This window comes from Salvelinus fontinalis, chromosome 11, assembly GCF_029448725.1.
Source record: "Salvelinus fontinalis isolate EN_2023a chromosome 11, ASM2944872v1, whole genome shotgun sequence".
Taxonomy (NCBI): Eukaryota; Metazoa; Chordata; class Actinopteri; order Salmoniformes; family Salmonidae; genus Salvelinus; species Salvelinus fontinalis.
The window spans coordinates 17574881-17588632 of record NC_074675.1 but is presented as its reverse complement, the minus strand read 5'-3'; the positions used below and the strand labels follow the sequence as shown (position 1 = coordinate 17588632).

Sequence of the window (13752 nt, the reverse complement as noted above, 5' to 3'; positions counted from 1 at the left end):
AAAAGGGAAAATCATGCAAAACAGACGTTAGAAATTGGGTTGCCAAGCAACCCTTTGAGGTAGCAGTTGATTAAACTGCTTTTCAGACCGGCTCAATCGAAAGTGTCAGAGTTTGTGTGTGTATGTGCTATTAAATTAATTCAACTGTGCCGTAACAGAAAATTGGTGAAGCACGACTGGTCTTACTGCTGTGCAATACTCTCAACTGAATATGTACTGCCTGTGTTCAATTAAAAGTATATTACATTAAGAACATGCTACAGTCTTGGAAATACAACAGGCTGTATGAAGAAACAACAAAATCCAATCAGTAATGGAATGGTTATTACTACCTATGTACAGTACGTCCTGTGAGTTTATACATGGTTAAAAATAAAAACACACGCCTTGATGAATTCTTCACCTCTATATAAACACTAGAAAACAAAGCGTCATTACAAAAATCTGTAGAAATTTATTTTCTTATCAAAAATATCTTCACCGCATTTTGCATAGATGGTTACAATATATTTTACACGACTGCTTACATGATTGTTAAAACAACTTATTCAAAAGTGAAAAGGGTAAAAAGCTAATTCAGGACTTTGGTCACATTGTAGATACTATCAACAAACTATCTATTTCTAAGCAACAGACTATCTGTTGATAAGCAACTGCTTGCTAAGGTTACGGTTAGGGTAAGGTTTAGTTAAAATGTTACTGATAGTCCATCTGTAGATGCTCTACAGGCTATCCAAATAAAGTGTTACCAGGATTTTTTACAACAACAAAAAAATGCAGCGGACCTACTATTTCGCCTATGCACACAAGAAAAAAACAGATCATTTAATAACAGGACTAAATTACTATTGACTGGAATAACTCAAGAACATCCTTAAATACATATTTGAAACCAAAGACTTGAACATTTCAATCAACTCTAAATATATTTTTCGTACATCCAAATAAGATATCTATTCAATAAGAAATACAATAAATATTGCAAATATATTATTGTAGGTTACTAACCAATTTTCGTTAATCAAATATATTAACCTAATTCACTTAAATATAACAAAGAGGGAAAACATTGAACAAATATTTAATAACATTTGTTCATAACTTAAAACGCTGTCAGGGCCATTAGTCTCAAACAGCATGTAAAAAAAAAAATAGATTTTCCCAAAAAATAATCCTTGATTTCAAAATGTTCCAAGAAAATAATCCTCAATTTCCATCAGTTTCTTCACAGATCTGTATTCCATATGGATTGACTCATATGTATCGTACTCAACTATTCACAGTTGACTGATCCTTCCACACAGTACTATGGAAATCTGAACCTTCCAATCCATCTCTGCCTGTTGTCGCAGATGATGGTGACGTCCTGAGCTCCGTATGTGGGTAGCTCCTCCTCTCCTTCCTCTGACGTCACTTCCTTCTCTATGTGACATCAGTAATCCACGGAGAAGTGGCCAGGTAATCCTTGTCCAGAATTTAAGAATTCCTAAGCAACAGCATTACCAGTTTTCCCACTTTCCGCCCAGCCTTCCAGACCAGGTAATCCCAGACTTGGGATTAATCGAAATCATCTCTCCTCCTCTTCCTCAGATGAAGGTGTACTGGGTCATCTCCAGACAGCCTGTGCCCTACAGGGTAAAGGTGCCAGGTGAGATGCCCAGGATCAGTTGGCGTACTGGGCATAGAAGGCCACCTTGACCCTCTCTATCTGGTGACACAGCTTGATGGCTGGACCCAGCTTCAGCTCCATACACTCCTGGACTGTGGGCAGGGTCAGCAACAACAACGCCTGGCCATCTATGTCCTGCAGAGAGAATGTGAGAATAAGATAAGAAAGAGATAACAAGCAGAGAGACAGATAATACGGGCAGAGAGACAGAGAGAGGAACGGATGACAATGTTAACGATAATGTGAAGAGAGTCTGTATATCAAACAAGAAAGTGTGTTGTTTCGGGGACGTGTGTGTGTCTGCATGTATTTCAGAGCCTGGCCTGCTGAGGAGTGACGGACTCCATCCTAGCTGGAGGGGTGCTCTCATCATATATATGAACATAGTCAGGTCTCTAACTCCTCCAGCTCCACAATGAGAGAGGGTGCAGGCCAGGCAGCAGGCTGTTAGCCAGCTTAATGGAGTCTGCCACTAGCACAGTCAGTGTAGTCAGCTCAGCTATCCCCATTGAGACCGTGTCTGTGGCTCGATTTAGGTTGGGCAAAACTAAACATGGCGGTGTTTCGCCTTAGCAATCTCACTAGGATAAAGACCTCCTCCATTCCTGCCATTATTGAAAGAGATCGTGATATCTCACATCTCAAAATAGGGCTACTTAATGTTAGATCCCTCACTTCCAAGGCAGTTAGAGGCAATGAACTAATCACTGATCATAATCTTGATGTGATTCGCCTGACTGAAACATGGCGTAAGCCTGATGAATTTACTGTGTTAAATGAGGCCTCTCCTCCTGGTTACACTAGTGACCATATCCCCCGCGCAGCCCTCAAAGGGGGAGGTGTTGCTAATATTTACGATAGCACATTTCAATTTATCCCCCCCCCCCCAAAATGACTGTGTTTTCATCTTTTGAGCTTCTAGTCATGAAATCTATGCAGCCTACTCAATCCCTCAATACAGCATTCCTCACTGAGTTCCCTGAATTCCTATCGGACCTTGTAGTCATGGCAGATAATATTCACATTTTTGGTGACTTTGATTTGGAAAAGTCCACAGACCCAATCCAAAAGACTTTCGCAGCCATCATCGAGTTAGTGGGTTTTGTCCAACATGTCTCCGGACCTACCCACTGCCACATTCATACTCTGGACCTAGTTAAATATTGTGGATCTTAATATTTTTCCTCATAATTCTGGACTATTGGACCACATTTTATTACGTTTGCAATCGCAACAAATAATCTGCTCAGACCCTAACCAAGGATTATCAGAAGCTGAGCTATAAATTCTCGGACAACCCAAATATTCTTAGATGCCCTTCCAGACTCCCTCCACCTACCCAAGGATGTCAGAGTACAAAAATCGGTTAACCACCTGAGGAACTAAATTTATCCTTGCGCAATACCCTTGATGCAGTCGCACCCATAAAAACAAAAAACATTTGTCATGAGAAACTAGCTCCCTGGTATACAGAAAATACCCGAGCCCTGAAGCAAGCTTCCAGAAAATTGGAACGGAAATGGCGCTACACCAAAATGGAAGCCTTCCGACTGGCTTTGAAAGACAGTACCGTGCAGTATATCGAAGAGCCCTCACTGCTGCTCGATCATCCTATTTTTCCAACTAAATTGAGGAGTCCAAAAGGTATTTTTGATACTGTCGCAAAGCTAACTAAAAAGCAGCATTCCCCAAGAGAGGATGGCTTTCACTTCAGCAGGGATAAATTCATGAACTTCTTCGATGAAAAGATCATGTTCATTAGAAAGAAAATTATGGACTCCTCTTTAAATCTGCGCATTTCTCCAAAGCTCAGTTGTCCCGAGTCTGCACAACACTGCCAGGACTTATGACCAAGGGAGACGCTCAAGTTTTTAAATGTTATATCTCTTGACACATTGATGAAAATAGTCACGGCCTCTAAACCATCAAGCTGCATATTGGACCCTATTCTGTGCTTGGCCCTCCTATGTTGAACATAATAAACTGCTCCCTACCCACCGGATGTGTAGCAAACTCACTAAAAGTGGCAGTAATAAAGCCTCTTGACCCAGAAAATAATTTTAAAAAACGAAACATCGTCCTATATCGAATCTTCCATTCCTCTCAAAAATGTTTGAAAAAGCTGTTGCGCAGTAACTCACTGCCTTTCTGAAGACAAACAATGTAAACGAAGCGCTTCAGTCTGGTATTAGACCCCATCATAGCACTGAGACTGCACCCGTGAAGGTGGTAAATTACCTTTTAAATCGCGTCAGACCGAGGCTCTGCATCTCTCCTCGTGCTCCTAGATCTTAGTGCTGCTTTTGATACCATCGATCACCACATTTTTTTGGAGAGATTGGAAACCCAAATCGGTCTACACGGACAAGTTCTGGCCTGGTTTAGATATTATCTGTCGGAAAGATATCAGTTTGTGTCTCTGGATGGTTTGTCCTCAGACAAATCAACTGTAAATGTCGGTGTTCCGACAAGGTTCCGTTTTAGGACCACTATTGTTTTCACTATATATTTTACCTCTTGGTGATGTCATTCGAAAACATCATGTTAACTTTCACTGCTATGCGGACGATACACAGCTGTACATTTCAATGAAACATGGTAAAGCCCCAAAATTGCCCTCCCTCAGACATAAGGAAGTGAATGGTGGTAAATGTTTTACTTTTAAACTCGGTCAAAACAGAGATGCTAGTTCTAGGTCCCAAGAAACAAAGAGATATTCTGTTGGATCTGACAATTAATCTTGATGGTTGTACAGTCGTCTCAAATAAAACTGAAGGACCTCGGCGTTACTCTGGACCCTGATCTCTCTTTTGACGAACATATCAAGACTGTTTCAAGGACAGCTTTTTTCCATCTTCGTAACATTGCAAAAATCTGAAACTTTGTCAAAAAATGATGCAGAAAAATGAATCCATGCTTGTCACTTCTACAGTTCAATTAGACTACTGCAATGCTCTACTTTCCTGCTACCCGGAAATAAACTTCAGTAGGTGCTAAACACGGCTACTAGAATCTTGACTAGAACCGAAAAAATGTATCATGTTACTCCAGTGCTAGCCTTTCTACACTGGCTTCCTGTTAAGACTAGGGCTGATTTCAAGGTTTTACTGCTAACATACAAAGAATTACATGGGCTTGCTCCTACCCATCTTTTTCCGATTTGGTACTGACGTACATACCTACACGTACGCTAAAGTCACAAGACGCAGGCCTCCTTATTGTCCCTAGAATTTCTAAGTAAACAGCTATAGAGCTACTATAGAGCTCCATTTTTATGGAATGGTCTGCCTACCCAATTGAGAGACGCAGACTCGGTCTCGACCTTTAAGTCTTTACTGAAGACTCATCTCTTCAGTAGGTCCTATGATTGAGTGTAGTCTGGCCCAAGGGTGTGAAGATGAACGGAAGGCACTGTTGCGACGAACCACCCTTGGTGTCTCTGCCTGGCCGGTTCCCCTCCCTCTACTGGGATTCTCTGCCTCTAACCCTATTACGGGGGCTGAGTCACTGGCTTACTGGTGCTCTTCCATGCCGTCCCTAGGAGGGGTGCGTCACTTGAGTGGGATGAGTCACTGACGTGATCTTCCTGTCTGGGTTGGCGCCCCCCTCGGGTTCGTGCCGTGGGGGAGATCTTCGTGAGCTATACTCGGCCTTGTCTCAGTAGTAGTAAATTGGTGGTTGAAGATATCCCTCTAGTGGTGTGGGGGCTGTGATTTGGCAAAGTGGGTGGGGTTATGTCCTGCCTGGCTGGCTCTATCCGGGGGTATCGTTGGACGGGGCCACAGTGTCTCCCGACCCCTCCTGTCACAGCCTCCAGTATTTATGCTGCAATAGTTTGTGTCGGGGGATAGGGTCAGTCTGTTATATCTGGAGTATTCCTCCTGTCTTATCCGGTGTCCTGTGTGAATTAAAGAATCTTCCCTCCAATTCTCTCTCCCCCTCTTCTCGGAGGACCTGAGCCCTAGGACCATGCTTTAAGACTACCTGGCCTGATGACTCCGTGCTGTCCTCAGTCCACCTGGTCGTGCCGCTGCTTTAGTTTCAACTGTTCTGCCTGCGGCTATGGAACCCTGACCTGTTCACCGGACGTGCTACCTTGTCCCGGACCTGCTGTTTTCGACTCTCTCTAACTCTGAGTGATCGGCTATGAAAAGCCAACTGACATTTACTCCTGAGGTGCTGACCTGTTGCACCCTCTACAACCACTGTGATTATTATTATTTGACCCTGCTGGTCATCTATGAACGTTTGAACATCTTGGCCATGTTCTGTTATAATCTCCACCCGGCACAGCCAGAAGAGGACTGGCCACCCTCAGAGCCTGGTTCCTCTCTAGGTGTATTCCTAGGTTCCTGCCTTTCTAGGGAGTTTTTCCTAGCCACCATGCTTCTATGTCTGCATTGCTTGCGGTTTAGGGTTTTAGGCTGGGTTTCTGTATAGCACTTTGTGACATCGGCTGATGTAAAAAGGGCTTTATAAATAAATTTGATTGATAGTGTGTACCTGCTCCTGGAAGATCTTGGCGAGAGCAGCACAGTCAGTGGAGGTGATGAACGTGACCACGTCTTCTACGGACCACTCCAGAGGGTTCCTCTCCAGCACCAGCTGACACTCCGCCTCACTACACTCCACCTGGAGGACCACAGGACACATGGCCACAAAGATCAATCTACATACAGGACCTTTATCGACTTGATATGACACCCGGACGCCATTCACTGGCCATATCTGGGCCACCCGGCCTCCAGGGAGCCAAAGAACCCATCAAATACTAAATCACATCTTAATTATTGTGGGTCTGTGTGTGTGTCTCTGCGTGTAGCATTCTCTCTCACCTGCATTTCCTGTCTCTTGGGTGGGTGGTACTTGCTCTCCTGGTTATATGACAGGGACCGAGTGCTCCGCCTCCTGCTTTCAGGACCCTCGCGGCTGCTCGAAGCTACGCCGGTATGGGTGGCCCTGCGTAGCGTCACGGCGCGCCGCGGCCGGCTGCTAGCCACCTCCACAGAGGACGTGTCTGTGTGGTCCTCGCGCGGCTCAGAGCTGGTGCCTTCTTCACTGCCCGACTGCAACATAAGATCATCTTCATCCTCGTCTTCATCACTGTCCTGTAGGGAGTTATAGGGTCAATCTTAGTGCAGTGACAATCAAGTCCATTCTATAACAGAGAGAAAGACACACGAAGAGAGAGAGCGAGAAAGAGAAGAGACACGAGAGAGACAGAGAGAGAAAGAGACACAGAGAGAAAGAGAGAGACACGAAGAGAGAGAGAGCGAGAAAGCAAAGGAAAAAGAGAGGGGGAGGGGAACACAGCCTTCACTCTTATACACAAGAGAAAGAGAGACATGGAGAGAGCGACAGACAGACCGAAATAGAGGGAGAGCTCCGTCAGACCTGTGGTGACCCTGCAGGAGTGTAGTCCACTGCAGACGAGCGTCGTTTCTTCTGGACAAAGATGGCCTTCCTCTTCTTCCTGCGTCGTGTGGGTTTGGCCTCCAGACTCTCCTCTCCTCCAAACGGCTTAGACAGCTTCTTCTTCTTACCGTAGTAATACGCTGGGGACACAACACTCAACACAGTTCATATGGGCTCAATTCTGATGCAGGTAAGCTATTCATTTAAAGGGGGTTTAATCAAACAATTGGCTGTGTGTATTTTCGTGTGTGTGTGTGTGTGTGTTTTTTGTGACAGACACACAAACTCACACTTGTAGAAAATTACTGTATTTGTTCGCGCACGCACACACCAACCTACAAACATATATGAAGTTGATCTTAGTTCCCATCAACAGAAACCCACACATGAACACACAAGTAGAGTAACCACACCTACACACACACTCACTATATTTGGTCTTGGTCTGCATAGAGCAGTTCTCAGGACACTGGTCTGTGACTTGAACGGGGCTGAAGAGGTTGGGACAGCACTGCAGCTTCACACACACTTTGCGACAGAAGTCTGGGATCTGCTCTGCCAGACGCACGATCCGGATGGACGATCGATACGTCTTCCCTTTGTATCTAAGGAGCGGAGAGAAACAGTGTCAGCTGATGTGGCTTGTCTTGTGAATTAAGTTAAAAATGGGTCCTAAATTGTCGCTCCAATCCTGGTTGAGCTCCTCCAGGTGGGACTCACTTGGCTTTGAGGGTCTCCTCGTGGCAGTCCCAGTGCTGGTCTTCCACATCCTGTAGTTCCCTCAGGACACGCCCAGGCTTGTAGGCCGCATTGATCAACATGCTCAGCACCTGCACAGGGACACACAGGAGAACACACTTTCTTTAAAAAAAAAACTTTGTCATTTTTTTTCTCCCTAGTCGTGAAGTGAATTTTTTTAACCTTTATTTAACTAGGCAAGTCAGTTAAGAACAAAAACCAGTAGAACACAAACACACGAACCCTCAAACACACTCAAATGAGCAAGGACACACATTCACACACTCTCACTAGGGGGTATCTAGGGAAATTAAAGGCTGTTTTTGCTGAGTTACTGTGTGTGTGTGTGTGTGTGTGTGTGTGTGTGTGTGTGTGTGTGTGTGTGTGTGTGTGTAAACAGAAATGACTGACAGTTCACATTAAACTGAAGCTGCTGCTGAGAGACCGCAGGTGGTTAACAAGACATTTCCTTCTCTCCTCCCTCCCTCTCTCTCCAGTCCTTTAATTAGGCATATGCCTCTCCACCTCCTCCAGAGTCTGTTGTTAGTTTTTCTGATCCCATAGGACTCTGGCCAACAGTCGTGGGAATAGATTTGGATGCAACCAGTATGTTGATGTTTCTCTACTTACCTCTTTGAGGACCAGAGTGCATTTCCCCGGCCCTACAGCCTGGGGCAGCTCAGCGATGCGCCCCTTGTTTAGGTAAGGGCCAGAGAAACAGCGGTGGTTCACATAGATCCTGGAGCAACAGTATCTCCCATTGGCTGAGCCTGGGGAGGAGAGAGAGAAGCATCATGGGACATCAGACAATCCTCCAATGACAGACAGGTATAAGATTGTCAGGCAGCCTATCAAGTTCAATCTCTTGATAGGGAAAAAAATAATTGGACTTCCAAATAGTCTATCAGAATTGAGCTGTGTTTAGACAGGCAGCCCAATTCTGATAGGTTTTCTTACTAATTGGCCTTTTGACCGATCAGATCAGCTCTGAAAAAGATCTGATGTGACTGTTCAAAAGACAAATGAGTGGGAAAAATATCAGAATTGGGCTGCCTGTGTAAAAGCAGCCCAACACTTACATTATGAATGACTTGTTCTAAAACTCCACTGGCTTGTTAATGAGGCCTGTATTAGAGGTGTGCTGCACATAACAATGTAGTGTGACGCCACACCTCAGTTTACACTTTGTTACTCATACACCTGGAATTGCACAGCTCCGGTTGAATAGTAATTAGACAAATGATAAATATGCATGAGCGGAACTTAGAAGGACATGCGTCTCTTCTGGACATAATGCTGGTGCACCTCCCCACACACACACAATAAACAGAACATTGGCCCACAAACACACACTTAAAAAATAAACAGAACATTGGCCGTGTAAAATGTTGAGAGGACTGCTAACAGAAGTGTTACATTGATTCATATGTAGAAGTTTGTTAGACCGCTACACTTTTCTGAGACAAGCTGTGAGGTATCAATCAGCGATTGTGAAGAGCAACTGTTAGACAGACGAATGTTGTTTGCTCATCAATATGAATCTGCTTTGAAACAGGTGTGGCTAACGCGCACACACACACACACTCTCTGTTTACAGGGCTTTTCCATGTTAATCATTAACTCTCATTTTCATTAATAGCTGTAAAAAATTCATCACATACAGTTGAAGTCGGAAGTTTACATAGACCTTAGCCAAATACATTTAAACTCAGTTTTTCACAATTCCTGACATTTAATCCCAGTAAAGATTCCCTGTTTTAGGTCGGTTAGGATCACCACTTTATTTTAAGAATGTGAAATGTCAGAATAATAGTAGAGAGAATGATTTATTTCAGCTTTATTTACTTCATTTGCGAACAAGCTTTAACTTCCTGACTGATGTCTTGAAATGTTGCTTCAATATATCCACATCATTTTCCTTCCTCAAGACGCCATCTATTTTATGAAGTGCACCAGTCCCTCCTGCAAGCAAAGCACCCCCACAACATGATGCTGCCACCCCCGTGCTTCACGGTTGGGATGGTGTTCTTCGGCTTGCAAGCATCCCCCTTTTCCTCCAAACATAACGATGGTCATCATGGCCAAACAGTTCTGTTTTTGTTTCATCAGACCAAAGGACATTTCTCCAAAAAGTATGATCTATGTCCCCATGTGCAGTTGCAAAACGTAGTCTGGCTTTTTTATGGCGGTTTTGGAGCAGTGGCTTCTTTCTTGCTGAACGTCCTTTCAGGTTATGTCAATATAGGACTTGTTTAACTATGGATATAGATACTTTTGTACCAGTTTGCTCCAGCATCTTCACAAGGTCCTTTGCTGTTGTTCTGGGATTGATTTGCACTTTTCGCACCAAAGTACGTTCATCTCTAGGAGACAGAACGCATCTCCTTCCTGAGCGGTATGACGGATGCGTGGTCCCATGGTGTTTATAGTTGCGTACTATTGTTTGTACAGATGAACGTGGTACCTTCAGGCGTTTGGAAATTGCTCCCAAGGATGAACCAGACTTGTAGGGGTCTACAATTTTTTTCTGAGGTCTTGGCTGATTTCTTTTGATTTTCCCATTATGTCAAGCAAAGATGCACTGAGTTTAAAGGTAGGCCTTGAAATACATCCACAGGTACACCTCCAATTGACTCAAATGATGTCAATTAGCCTATCAGAAGCTTCTAAAGCCATAACATCATTTTCTGGAATTTTCCAAGCTATTTAAAGGCACAGTCAACTTAGTGTATGTAAACTTCTGAACCACTGAAATTGTGATACAGTGAATTATAAGTGAAATAATCTGTCTGTAAACAATTGTTGGAAAAATTACTTGCGTCATGCACAAAGTAGATGTCCTAACCGACTTGCCAAAACTATAGTTTGTTAACAAGACATTTGTGGAGTGGTTGAAAAACGAGTTGTAATGACTCCAACCTAAGTGTATGTAAAATTCCGACTTCAACTGTATTTGAATTATGAATCGTGTTTACCTGTATCCATGGCAACGGGCTCACAGAGGTTGAGAGGGATTGTCTCCACGGGTTGTGGCGGAGCCAACCTACAGACGGAATATCAATCAATCCATGAACCAATCAATCAAGTGAACAGCCAAGCCATCCAATCATTCAATCAACGATACAGCTATTTAAGACTATTTAAGATCCGATTTAGCTTAGTGTGATACATGTGCTTCCCTTAACACAACTGAACAACAACGGAATGAGGGATTATTGATGAATGAGTCCCTTGGGTGAGAGATATGGTAAAAGAGGTTAGACGAGAGAGGTTGACAAAGTGTTACTGAAAGCCTCATATGTCGTCTCTGAACGACCACTACCCTGATCCTTCAGAGCTGCGTTTCCCAGCCGCGACTGAAACATGTCATTTGTCAATATAATAAATCTGTCCGCTGGAGAAAAAAAAAAAGGCCATTTCCAAGTGAACAGCTAGCTACTGTTCCGGGGGGGAAGGCTATGGTTTGAGAGAGAGGGGCCTTGAGGCTTTTTAAGGGTATCTACTTGAGTGTGTTCTCCATCTAGGAGGTTGTACTGTAAAGTATAGGCCATGCATTTCTGTGGCTGCTGAAATGGCTTGGCAATGAATTGATTTGTTTTTAGAGTGGAATAGCAATCTGTGTGATGGAACTGTTAAAGTGCTGGATGGGGCTTTTCAAGAAGGGAATGGAACAGTGAGGGTTTTAAATTGGAGTGGTTCTCTGTAGTTTTGGAGCATCAGCGAACTTACTGCTTCTCTGGCTGGACGACGGCTATCTTCTTCTGCTGCTGGCCTGCAATCAACACAAAATAATAGGGTTTGCACTGTGTGTGTGTGTGTGTGTGTGCGCGCGTGTGTGAGAGAGCGAGAGATGCGGGGATACTTACAGACAGGCTTCAGTGGAGGAGTCAAGAGGTAAGCGTTGGTCTCACACCATCCTACAGGAAAGATGTCCATGGACTCCACGTCCACAATACATTCAGGGACGGACTTAGGCAGGCCTGGAGAGGGACAAAAGAGCATGGGTTAAGACAGCTGTCCGCACACACACACACACACACACACACACACACACACACACACACACACACACACACACACACACACACACACACACACACACACACACACACACGTCTCACCTTCCAGTCTGAGCCACAGCAGGCGACCCCTGACCTGTGTGATCTGAGCCACACACACCTCGGCGGGCCTGACAGGGTTAACGGCCTCCAGCCACATGTCTTTAGCGAAGCCTCGGCTCTGCCACGCCTACACACACAGACAGACAGCCAGCCAATGGGATAAACAGTAGACATAACAATGGATCTTTCTGACACGACTTAAGCCACACACGTTGTCTGTATAATCGTTCATTTAAAAAGGTGCAATATGCAGAAATCGCTCAACCATTTCCTGGTTGCTAAAATTCTAATAGTTCACCTAATTTCATTTTGTGACAAAACAAGCAGTCATTGTGTACAGAATCATTGTACCATCTAAACCATTGTGAAATATATAAAATATTGTCTTTTCAGCTGTTTAAAGCTGGTGTAAAAAAACGAAAGCTGTAAACACCAGTGCACATAGAACAGACCCAGGGCTTCTTAGACTTGCTTTCAATGATATTGACAGATCTATGACTGACATTTCTATGTGAATTTGGTCGGGTCGTCTAAAAAGTGACATAATGCAGCTTTAAGGGGGGTGGGCACAGGGACGACAAGATGGAGGAAGAGAGGGGAGGAGAGGGATGAGAGAAGGATGAGGACAGCGGGGAGAAGAGGCATGGAGAGAGGGAAGAGGAGAGGGATGGAGAGAGAAGGATGAGGCGAGGAACTGAAGGAGGAAGGAAGCAAAAGTATCTTACGTCGGGGAAGCATGCGTCGGGGGCGGTCTCAGTCCCGCTCTGTTTCAGGTAGTCCGCCCAATCAAAGTCCTGGCTCAGGTAGCCCCTGGGCCGCTCTAGACCAATCCCGTTCTTCAGACACCACTGGACGGGGAGGATGCCCGGCGACTCAGAATGGCACACCAGGGACAGGGGTGTGGCCTCTTGAGTGAGGTCATCCACTGTGACCTGGAAGTAGTGCTCATTGTAGACCTACAGAGAGCCATTATTACCATGGCTGCATTAACACATCAAAACACTTTTAAGGGTATGGCTAGGTTTGATACTGTTTGATGGGGTTTGATACTGTTTGACGGGGTTTGATAGAGTTGGCTAAGGTTTGAGATGGTCAGGTAGGCCCACCTGTGTGACAGATACAGGACAGATGTGGAACGGTTCCGACGGCGACACCATCTCCAGCTTCATCCCCGCCCGGAAGGAGTGCTTGGTCAAGTCTGCATGGTCCTGAAACAACCGGGTCACCGTGGAAAACACGCACGTCTTTTAATGGTCACTGCAAACTGGCTTTCTTAACAAACACTAAGCAGTGGGACTAGGCTATAACATGAAAATGTTATTACTTTGATATTACTGACTAGTCTGCTCAACCGCCCAAATATGCTCTGAGTTAGATCAAATAATGCCTATGTGAGTCTAACTAATTGTCTGTGACAGGTGGTTTTGACCTATAGGGACAAATAGAGCTAGCTAGCGTGGCCCTTTGAAACCCACTGCCACCGAGGCCATCAGACAGGTCCAGCCAGATCACTTTCGTCTGTACAACAGGTACACACCCAGACTTAAGAGGGGCGTGGGAAAGACAGCAGCTTATCGCCACACACATAATAAAACACCCACACAGTAAACACAACCACACAATAAAACACACCCACACAATAAAACACACCCACAGATAGGAGAGGTGTCTGAGCCACGTAGCATAAACATTTTACAGTGACATTGTAGTTAATTAGCAGACACTCTTATCCAGAGTGACTTACAGTTGGTGCACTCATCTTAAGATAGCTAGGTGAGACAACACATCACAGTTGTAGCAAGTACATTT

The 13752-nt window shown here is 44.5% G+C and overlaps 1 protein-coding gene across 2 annotated transcripts in view; it reads right to left on the bottom strand.

Annotated features, from left to right (window-relative positions):
- Positions 1 to 434: 434 nt before the first annotated feature.
- The window catches only part of LOC129865194 (scm-like with four MBT domains protein 2), a 42521-nt gene continuing 29203 nt past the window's right edge, over positions 435 to 13752 (bottom strand). For both annotated transcript variants that reach the window (XM_055937756.1, XM_055937757.1), the window contains 13 exons: positions 13050 to 13151; positions 12669 to 12899; positions 11944 to 12070; positions 11689 to 11802; positions 11552 to 11594; positions 10798 to 10865; positions 8453 to 8592; positions 7805 to 7914; positions 7514 to 7689; positions 7064 to 7224; positions 6505 to 6777; positions 6173 to 6301; positions 435 to 1804 (listed from right to left, as the gene is read on the bottom strand). In XM_055937756.1, the coding sequence (XP_055793731.1) occupies positions 1664 to 1804; positions 6173 to 6301; positions 6505 to 6777; positions 7064 to 7224; positions 7514 to 7689; positions 7805 to 7914; positions 8453 to 8592; positions 10798 to 10865; positions 11552 to 11594; positions 11689 to 11802; positions 11944 to 12070; positions 12669 to 12899; positions 13050 to 13151 (1815 nt within the window). In that variant the 3' untranslated portion in view covers positions 435 to 1663. The remainder of the gene's footprint in view (positions 1805 to 6172; positions 6302 to 6504; positions 6778 to 7063; positions 7225 to 7513; positions 7690 to 7804; positions 7915 to 8452; positions 8593 to 10797; positions 10866 to 11551; positions 11595 to 11688; positions 11803 to 11943; positions 12071 to 12668; positions 12900 to 13049; positions 13152 to 13752) is intronic.